Source organism: Narcine bancroftii, chromosome 6 (genome assembly GCF_036971445.1).
Source record: "Narcine bancroftii isolate sNarBan1 chromosome 6, sNarBan1.hap1, whole genome shotgun sequence".
Taxonomy (NCBI): Eukaryota; Metazoa; Chordata; class Chondrichthyes; order Torpediniformes; family Narcinidae; genus Narcine; species Narcine bancroftii.
The window spans coordinates 202,090,094-202,100,799 of NC_091474.1; the positions used below are offsets into that span (position 1 = coordinate 202,090,094).

At 37.3% G+C, this 10,706-nt stretch overlaps 1 protein-coding gene across 3 annotated transcripts; it reads left to right on the top strand.

Annotated features, from left to right (window-relative positions):
* Window positions 1–1,187: 1,187 nt before the first annotated feature.
* On the top strand, window positions 1,188–8,044 carry LOC138737725 (interleukin-22 receptor subunit alpha-2-like). Of its 3 annotated transcripts, none has more exons than XM_069888326.1 (6): window positions 1,188–1,297; window positions 1,971–2,085; window positions 2,226–2,401; window positions 3,326–3,495; window positions 3,585–3,744; window positions 5,834–8,044. In XM_069888326.1, the coding sequence occupies exons 1-6, from the start codon at window positions 1,231–1,233 to the stop codon at window positions 5,950–5,952; spliced, it is 807 nt and encodes a 268-aa protein (XP_069744427.1). In that variant the 5' UTR covers window positions 1,188–1,230; the 3' UTR covers window positions 5,953–8,044. The 3 variants fall into 3 exon arrangements, with proteins under 3 accessions (XP_069744427.1, XP_069744428.1, XP_069744426.1); XM_069888327.1 differs by lacking the exon at window positions 5,834–8,044 and adding an exon at window positions 3,954–4,074 and having other exon boundaries at window positions 1,191–1,297; XM_069888325.1 differs by lacking the exon at window positions 5,834–8,044 and adding an exon at window positions 3,839–5,627 and having other exon boundaries at window positions 1,192–1,297.
* The last annotated feature ends 2,662 nt before the right edge of the window (window positions 8,045–10,706 follow it).

Genomic DNA, 10,706 nt, shown 5'->3' on the forward strand with positions numbered 1-10,706 from the left:
GTAGGCATCCAAGTCACCCTTCTTGGCTCCTGATTCCAAACCTCTGATACAATTAGGAAGCTGTCAACACCTGAGGCCCTTTGGGATTCCTACTCACCATCAATGCCCTCACATATTACATTCCCAATACCTAATTCTCATGAGCCAATCTCCAGTAAAGCCCTATGCGGATCTACTGCTGTGATCTCCCACATGTAGGGTGTTTTCCCAGGCTTCTCCTCAGTGGCAGTTGGTGTTCTTCCACTCTGGTGCCCTGCATCAGTCTGGAGTTGACAACCATCATGGTCTGGACAGTCATGCATGGACATCACCACCTTAGGCCCCTACCTCACTGGTTTTCTGATGTAATATAAATGCTTCCAGCTCTGCTCTATGGGTGATTTTAACCAGTATGGACCTGATGGGAATGACAACCAGGAACCTGTGGAGGAGCCCTGGAAGACGCTTCTTGGGTCCAGAACAGTATCTCTCTTCAATGCTTTATGTTGTCTCCATCATTCAAAAGGATTTTCAATCTATGGAAAAAATAAAATAAACAGATTTAACAATTGTAAAATCTTCACTCATTGCTGCACCAGGTCTAATTTTGAGTTTCTTTCCCAACTTAAATTCAAGCTTACTCGTCACTGCTAGACTCAATGGAAAGTTAAGTGGCAGAGCACAGCAAAGGAGCTCGCTTGGTGAGTGTTGTCATGCAAGTGTTCTGCGCTTGCTGGTCCTTGAATTTCTCAGCATGCACTGTATTTGTGTCTGGCACTAGACCCGAAACAACCACAGATTTTCCTGTTCATTTTTTTCTCTCTCTCTTTCTCTGAAATAGCTTCCTGGCCTGCTGACTAGTTTTTACTGGACAATTTACACGACTTCCTTTATTTATTTCTGATTTGTAGCATCCACATTTTTGAACTGTAATTTCTTTATCTACTAACCAAGCTATTGATCATTTCTTTTCTTATCCCAGTCTGCTACCTAAAACTTTATGTGACCAAATTATTGATTTTCTTGGATTGCAAACTGCATCTCTGCTTGCACAATCTTTGCTCATTATGGTGTGAGAAATCAGCAAGTTTCTGAGCAGAGACAGAAGTACTTTGTGCTCCAATTCCCCATTTTGTATTTGATAACAATGTGAAAAAGGAAGTATTCAGGCATTTCATGAACAAGCAATTATTCATGGATGGGAAAAGGTAACTTCCTTTGCTCTTACTGTGCCTGAAGCAGAATCTAAAGATGGCAGCACAAGAAAGGTGCTTGTTTTGGTGGCTCTTTTCATTTTTGCTGATAATTAAGGGTGAAGGTAAGTAATCCTTTATAATATTTTTAAAAATTATTTGTACAGATGATGCTGGTATGTATTTGATTTTTTGTTCTATCCTCAAAGTAGTTTTGCAACAATTATTGTTAACCCTCTTTCATCCTAGTTTATGTTGTTCTCTTTCAGAATATTCTCAATTCTGCCACTTGCACTTCAATTAATAACATCAGTGATCATTTGGGTTAGCAAATACCAGGGGATATTTGTTGTTGGTATATTAGTTGTTAAATATTTAATCTCAATATCCAATATAGCATTTTTTTCTTAACATACCAACTAGAATTAAGTAAAGATAAAGTAATTTGAATTAGTATCAACCATGCGGTATTCTGTAAATCATGGGAGTGTCTAATAATGAATCTGGTTGTTCTGTCATACATTCTTGTTAAATACATTAGTAATGCTCTTGAAAATATTTATTTCAACCAGTTCTAGAAAATTATAATAATTGTGATCTGTTTTGCAGAATATAGATACATAATGTTTCTGCAATGTCTCTAATTATGGTCTAAATATCTTTCTCAAACTGTGTCCAAACTGAATTATTATGATAAAATGTTAATGCTACCAAAGAATAAATAGCCATACATATCTGCAAGAGACATTTGGAAATCCTAATGATCAGCAAATCATAAAACTATCTGTATCATTTCAGAACTCGGAGTACTAAAGGATGTAAAATTCATATCCCAAAATTTTCACAATGTCCTTCACTGGAAACCAGGAAACAGGACAGAAAACGGCACTATGTACTTCGTGCAACATCAACAGTATGTTTTTTTTGAAATAAAATTGATAAATGTAGAAGTACTACCAAGGGCTTTAATGATTATGGATTTAATCATTTTCAGTATAATTCCGAATGATTTACAAGGGAATAATCAATGCTGATTTTTTGTTGTTGTTGCAGGTATGGAAATCAGTGGTCAAACAAACCAGAATGTTGGGGAATCAGAGTAACTTGCTGTGACCTCACACAAGAGACAAATCCATATTCTGAATTATTTTTTGCAAGAGTGAGAGCATTTTCATTCAACCAATTTTCGGACTGGACACAGAGTGAGACATTTTGTCCAATGACTGACAGTAAGTAACCAAAAGGGTAAAGGTGAATATAACTTAGCATATAATTCTATCTAATTTTTTTTTGTTGTAACTGGCTAGTGCATTTGAAATAGAAAATGTTATTATTCATCTTAATGTGAACTCTTCAGTGAGACTTTCTCATTTGTCTGCTATTTTCATATCAATGTTAAATATTTAATCTCAATATTAAGTAAAGCATTTTTCTTGACATGCCATTTAGAATTCATTAAAGATAATGTAGGTGGAATGAGCATGAGTCGTGTGGTATTCTAAAATTCATGGGTTGCTTAATAAGGGAACTGTGTATTCTATAAAAATATGTTTGTTAAATATCTTAACAATGCCATTGATTTTTTATTCAACCAGTTTTAGATAAGGATATTGGAAATCATGATCAGTTGCAGAACATGGGACACATAATGTTTATGCAAGTAGTAATAATCTTTGGGGAGAGATATTGGGAAAAGCAGAGAATTCAGACCATTATCTTACTTTCAACCATTAGTTTATTAACTTGGTCCAATAATGTGTTTCTTTACTATTTGACTTACTGAGAGGCTCCAGCAAATTGTGTGTCACTCCACATTCCATCATCTGCATTCTGCTATGTATCTTGTGTCAAATGTTGTGTAGTTAGTGAAACCATTATCTATCTGTCAGCTCTTATGGTCCCCTTAAACTGTTTTAGTGTCCTGTGCTGAAATTCTAGAAACTTTAAATATGAAATTGCTAAATAACATGCTAAATGGCATTGCATTATGGCAACAACTGCATATTGACAAAATAATTATTTGATAAAGCCAAATATTAATTAAGAGTTATTTAAACAGAGGAATTTTTTAAAGTTTGTCGTGTTTACATTGACTAGCCCTGCATTATAAAGATTGTGGACAGAAACTTAAATAATGTTTATTTTTGATACAGCTCTCATCGGGCCTCCAGAAACTGAAGTAATCTGCTTAGAAAAGTCCATTTTGGTTAAATTGACTGCTCCCCTCACCTTCTTAAAAAAGCAAAATAAAATACTGTCAATTGAGGAGACATATTTTGATATAAAATATAATATAATCTTGTCAGTCAAAGCACAGGATCAGGTACAAATTTTTGTCTTTTTTTTCTCTCAGTTCCTTTCAAAGCTTATGTAATTAGTTTGAGTTTCATGATTTGTTTTCCTAACTACCAGATTGGATTGGAACACAAGGGGACATACATTACAAAAAATAAGACCTTTGAGATCCAGCATCTCAGTCCTGGAACAACTTACTGCATTTCTGTTAGAATACAGGCTTCATTGAATGAAAACATTGGTGTCTTGAGCAAAGAGCAGTGTGTGAAGCTGGCAGGTGAGCACACAATGTTTACTCTTCACATAAAATACCCTTGTGACGTTTTAACTCTGTCAACACACTATTATTTTATCTGTGTTTTAATCCACAGAACCAAGCGCTTGGATAATTCAATCAATGATTATCTGCTCGGCAGCTGGTACCTTAGTACTGGTTACACTTTCCATTTATATATTCTTTAAATATAATTACACTTGTGTCCGTAGGCCAAACTACCCTGCCGTGTTGACAAGCTGGAATAAAAAAGAGCAGGAGAACGTTGTATTTTTGCCTCATATCATTGAACAAACAGACATTGACAAATGGGAATTCACAAAACTCTCCAAACTTCCCAGTACCTTGCTATCACAAAACAAGAGTGTAACAAAGTTGCCTTGTAAAAGGTATATCAACATTGAATCTCAAGGTATTTTCCAGAACAGAGTTTTTGATCCTAACTCTATGCCCCTGGATATTATGACATTTGGTAATTACTGTGAAATACCCAATTTTACTTACTCTGACTATGTAAACGTGATGGTAGAATTTGACTCCTTGTTGTCTATAGATAAAAGAACAGAGAACAGTAGAATATCCAAAAATGAAGAAAAATTTAAAGGAGAAATGTTTCAAGCACAGACAGAGTTCTTTGGTCAATTTCGAACATAAATTAATCAGAACCATTATGAGAACTCAGATTTAAATAATTGTGGACTGACTATCCAACAACTGCATATGGCTTGAGTTCTGTTCTGATGTATTAACATGATGTTGAATAAAATAGATCTGTCATCTGAGTAACTTACTTAAATTCACACATCATGAAGTTACTGAAGTAAACAAATTAAAGTTTCAATCAAAAATAAGGGAATTTATAATTTTGCAGTGGTGACATTGTATTTAGAGATTTCAAATGATTAACAGGTTGAAGACCTCATCTTATAATCCTTGTTGATTTTTAAGATCATCCACTAAAGCAGGCAACTCCATTTTCCACGTTCATAATGGTTTAGCAATCTCTTTGTCAAAGGTCATCGAAAGTTTGTTTTATCGTCAAGTAATAATTCATGGCGGGGTGTGTGATGGCATAGGTTGGAGATGAGAAAATACACTTCTCCCGGCAGAATTAATTAAAACCCGAAAATAAATTTTTTTAAAAATTGAGACTTGTTTTGAACTTAACTACAGTGACTACAAAGAAATCAAAGACTCAAACTGCAAAGAAAACAACTATTAAAGAGGTCAGTATGATTGAAGAAACAGGGCCTACCTTGTTGATGGAGCCTGTAGACTTGCCTCCTCTCCCTTCGAGATTGACCTGAGCTGTGACTGCCAAAATCAAAGTTACTGCAGCGCTGCTTCTCTGAGGAGCTGACAAAGATGGCGCTGGAGTTCAGAAGAGGATTATTCAACTTACAACTTTACAAGAGCAATGGAATCGACGTCTCTGAATGAAGTAACTGAGCCAGTAAGCCTGTGTCTACTAGCGTTGCAAGTCAGACTAGGGCGAAGCAGAGAGCTCGTAAGCAACCAAGACCAATCCCAACGTCAAGTGAGGAAGAAGAGGAAGAGGGAAGAGCAGAAATATTTGAAGAATTGGAGGGAGCAGGACCATCATATCATGGCAAGGAGCTTCAACTTACAGAAGGTACAGAAGGAGGGAAGTTTGAATTTTCTCAGACTAAACCCCAAAGTGCAGATCCCTCAGTTCAATTTTCTACAAATTTAGATCAAATTAAAATAATGATTAACCATATGGATTTGCAGTTTATTTTTGGAAGATTTAAATATAATACACAATTTCAATATCTTAAAGGTGAAATGAATTTTATTATAGATGAAATGGCAAAATATGCCAAAACTGTGAATAAAGTTAAAGCCAAAGTTCAGAAAATTGAAGAAAATATATAAGATTATCATTTTAATGTAGAACAATGTAAAGATACAGTAAATAATATGGAAAAAAATTTATGGCTTGGGAAGTTCAACAAAAGGAACTTTTACAGAAAATTTATATATTGTAGAACCATAGTCGTAGAAATAATGTTAAAATTGTTGGACTGCCTGAAGATTTTGAAGGTCCTAATCCAGTACAATTTTTTCAAAGATGGATTCCTGAAATTATGGGCCCTGAAAATTTTCCAAATGGATTGGAATTGGATCAAGCTCATGGAGCTAATAAAAAGAAACATCTCTGGGACAAGTGCCAAGTTCTATTCTAATTAGATGTTTACTTTATCATTGAGGATGAAGCCTTGGAATTTGCTAATTGATTACCTAATGATAAACAAGATTCTACTCAAAGTCAATCCTTTCAGCAGCTGAAATTGAGCCAAGATAGCTTGCAAGACAGACGTCAGATATTGAAACGTTGACAATCAATTGAAATTGATGATGGTCAAGTGAACAAGGGTCGTGAAGAAGCTTTTTATACTTGATAGAATGATATTAATGTGTTTTTACATATTTGGTCCAGAAGGAGGTGGCGGACCTTTTGGCCTTCGTTCCACAGCCACGTGTCACTTAATGGCGAGAGCTGCTTCCCATATAATAGAAAGGGAATAGTACTGTTTATATATATCAGTACTTTTATGGGGGGGCCTTCTTTTATTAAGGGGTTTCTTTCTTTTCTTTTGGAGATGTTAGTTATTTTTGGAAACTGCTGTGGGGCTGGGTGAGTGGTGAGAGTTATGTATTTTTAAATTTGTGATATGATGGTAAATAATTTAAATTTTGTTTCTTTTAATGTGAATGGACTCAATCATAAAATTAAGAGAATTTTTTTAGCTTATATTAACCCCCTCATATCCATGTACACATCCAACCTTCTCTTAAATGACAGAAAGGACCCTACCGCAACTATCTCCTCTGGAAGATCATTCCATTCTGCCACTACTTTCTGAGTGAAGAAGCATCCTCTAACATTTTTTCTAAAGTTTTGTACCCTTACCCTTAACTTATACCCCCTTGTTCCAACCTCCCCTGCCCTAAGGGGGAAGAGTCTACTCACATCTAGTCTATTTAGTCCCTTCATAATTTTAAATACATTTATCAAATCCCCTCTCAACCATCTACATTCCAATGAATAAAGTCCAAGTCTCCTTAATCTTTCTCTGTACTCTAGATTTGTAAGCCAGGCAACATCCTTGTAAATCTTCTCTGCACCCTCTCCACCTTATCTATATCCTTCTTATAATTTGGAGACCAGAACTGAACACAATACTCCAAACCTGGCCTCACCAATGCCTTAAACAGTTGCATAATCATTTCCCAGCTCCTATACTCTACACTATGATACCATATACCTTCTTAACCACCCTGTCTACATGGGAATCCATCTTCAACGAACTCTGTACCATAACCCCAAGATCCCTCTGTTCCTCTGCATTCCACAATGCCCTCCCCTTAACTGCATAAGTCCTATTCTGGTTATTTTTCTGAAATGCAGCACCTCGCACTTATCTACATTAAATTCCATCTGCCATCTTTCAGCTCACTGTCTGAAAGGAAAAAGACAGATTTAATTAATAAGAAAATGTTTTATAACAATATACAAACTTATGGAACAGAGAAATTAATTGAGAAAACTGGACAGAAGTATTATGAATTGAGGGGAAAGGGTGCATAAGGTTTTGGCTTGGCAGCTGAAGATGGAACAGACTTGAAGGACTACCCATGTTATTAAAAGAAATACAAAAATTACATAAACCTCAGGATATAAATGATTCTTTTAAAGACTTTTATTGTAATTTCTATACATCTCAGTTTGATAATGATGAAATTAAGATAAATAATTTCTTTTTATCTGAAACTCATCTTTCTTCATTAAATTGCCAAGATTTAGATTTCCCCGTTTACAATTAAAGAAATTATTAATGTCTTAAGAATGGTAAATCTCCAGGGAAGGATGGGTTTACATTGGAATTTTATATAAGGATTTGATAATACCTCCTTTAATGGAAGTATTGAAACAAGAAATGGAAATCCATTCCTTACTGGAGTCTTTTTCCAAGTGCAATTATAACTGTTATACCTAAGAAAGATAGAAATTTATTAAAAACCGAATCTTATAGACCAATTTCATCATTAATGTCCATTATAAAATTATAGCTAAAGTTTTAGCAAATAGATTGTCTAAATATTTACCAGATTTAATCCATATGGATCAATCTAGTTTTGTTAAAAATTGACGGTTGTTGATTTGAAGTTGTACATGAATTCTTGATTATCTCCTTTTCTCCTTTCTTTTCTTAAAGATTATGGATAGTATGAGAAGGGGGAGGATTATGGGCAGGGAAGGAGAGATTAGGGTTACATATACCACATGTATTGCTTTTTTTAAAATATAATTCTTTATGAATTGATAATTGTATTTTTGGTTTAAAATTTTTAAATAAAATATTTTTAAAAATGTGATAATGCATTGAAAATGTAATATACATGATAGGCAGTACTTCAACTTTCATCTGCCGTAAGGCAAAATAAAGAGTTGCCATGAACATTGCAATAGGAGAAAGAGAAGCAAAAGAGAGTCCCTTCAGAGATATCAGCCCCTTTTTCACTGGCACATTGGAATTAATAGAGAATTAACAAGAACAAGTTCCAGTGGAAAAAGAAACAGTCAGTACGCCAGCGTCAAATGACATCATTTCATGCTGGAAATTGATGGCCTCTACTCATGCTCATATCCCTGGCATTAGCTGACGCCGATGTGCCGATTAAACCAGTGGAAAAAGGACAGTAGAAAGTCACCTATTTCCAGTCTGATCCCCGTAGATGAGTTGTGTTCAGTGGAAAAGCAGTCACTGTCCTAGTTAAAGGTGGCCCTGTGGAAACAGCGCAGTGGCTTCCTAAACCGGGACACTGTACAGCCAATTAACTGGAATGTATGTCGAAAAGGGGCTACTGAGTCTCCATGGATGTGGAAAAGGGGCTACTGAGCACTTTCAGTGCTCCCACAACCTCTGCAGCCTCACAGACTCAACTTCAAACCATCGGTAACTTCGGATATGACAATGAAGCCTTTAGTGCCCAAGGTCCTTCAGGAACCCTTCTTGCCCTCTCAAACACCAGTTCCGATACCAGGTTCCCATGAGCCAGTTCCAGAATCCTGCAGCCAGTGTGAGTCCTTTGACTGTGCGAGTCCTTCAGGCCCTGAGCCCCCTGCCGGCCCGCTACCATGGTCACCGTCCTGTAGGGTCGTATCCTTTGCTTCTCCTTCTCAACAGGTGATGTTTTCCCTGTTGCTGGTGCTTGGCCCTGGTCCACTGCTTCCCGGGAGTCTGCAACCTCTTGTGTGCTGTCCAGCACAGTCGCCATCATCTTTGGCACAGACCTTGTGCCTGCAGGATTTTTTTTTTTAAAAAGACAGCTGGCTCCTTTAACAAGCCATTTGAAGCCTGTACAGAGCTGTCAGTAATTGTACTGGACAATAGAACCCTTTCTCCATTCTCCACTCTCCTGGGTCTCCTGTAGCTGCAGCAGAACCACTGCAACAGCAGCTCCAGAAGTGCCACCATTTTGTCATACATCCAAGTGCAAGACCAAGAGTCAGAATCAATCAGCTCTCAGGAAAAATAAATCTCAGTTATGGTACAAATGATTAAATACAGATGAGTTAGTCAAGAGGTGTGTTTCAAAGTAAGTTGTACTCTGAAAATAAACTCGAACTTTGATCACTTCCACTTTCCTTTGGTCCGCAACATAGTTGTGTGGCCCCTTATGAAATTGCTGGGCTACACTCTTTGTTAACCTGGAACAACAAGATTTTTTTGCATGAAGTTCTACATCTCGAGAACAACAAAAAGCTAGGGAGATGCGTGCAGAAATGGTCTAGGTTTGACTCACCCTTGCTCTCCAATTGGTCCATGTTGTTGACCAAGCTAGACTGGGATAATCCAGTCACATTCAAAGAGGGAGAAGAGGTAAGATTGAGAGAAAGAAAGGTTGAATGAATGAGAGAGAGAGAGAGAGAGAGAGAGAGAGAGAGAGGGGGGGGAGAGAGAGAGAGAGAAAGAAAGAGGGGGAGAGAGAGAGAGTATATTATCTGAAGGCATCACAGCTTTGAACAGGAAGTGCTCTGATCAAGACCTGTATCATTCCATCAACACTGTGTATGCCTCCCGCTGCCTTAGGAAAAGGAACATATTGAAGGACCCATTCCCCCTCCCCCCCCTACCCATCACATTTCTCACTTTCTTCCATTGGGAGCAGAGATATCTGAGCTTGAAAATGCACCCAGATTGAAGATGAGTATCTTTACTGTTGCTATCAGATTCGTCTTGCATTGTTTTAACTGAACTTGCTTTTGTAACACTACACTCTGCACTCTAACTTACGATAACACTACACCCTGCTCTTTTTAATGTGCTATGACACTACACCTGTTTTGTTTTATTATTGCACTTCCTGCTGCACGTTCATTGTCTGAATAGTGAGCAAAACATAACTTTTGACTGTATCTCAACACGTGACAATAAACAATTCAATTTATTTGGAGATGAGGAGGGAGAGTAAGACACATAGAGAGATAAAGAGGGTGAAGAGAAGAAAGAGGAGTAGTGATAAATGAAGAGAAGATGACAACAGGGAGACCTAGAAATCTAACAGTATGTTGGAGAACCTATGGGACCACAGCATGGCAGCAAGGGAGGGTAAAAGGTCATGCATGGTCCAATCCTCTGTGGCTTCCTGTGTTTGGAGGTATATTCATGAAGAAGACCACAGAGCCCACCTCACTAACAAAAGGCAAAGGAGGAAAAACCCAACACCCAACCCCAATCCACCAATTTTCCCCTGCAACCGCTGCAACCGTGTCTGCCTGTCCCGCATCGGACTTGTCAGCCACAAACGAGCCTGCAGCTGACGTGGACTTTTACCCCCTCCATAAATCTTCGTCCGTGAAGCCAAGCCAAAGAGAGAGAAGAGTATGTGTAATTACAATAGTAACCAGCAGAAGGAGTTGAGTTGGAGATGTACAT

Excerpts from the sequence above, each read along its gene's own strand:
- LOC138737725 (XM_069888325.1), top strand. The coding sequence starts at position 1,231 with ATGGCAGCACAAGAAAGGTGCTTGTTTTGGTGGCTCTTTTCATTTTTG. Across the intron at positions 1,298-1,970 it reads GCTGATAATTAAGGGTGAAG|AACTCGGAGTACTAAAGGAT; the intron begins GTAAGTAATCCT and ends GTATCATTTCAG. Across the intron at positions 3,496-3,584 it reads CAGTCAAAGCACAGGATCAG|ATTGGATTGGAACACAAGGG; the intron begins GTACAAATTTTT and ends CCTAACTACCAG.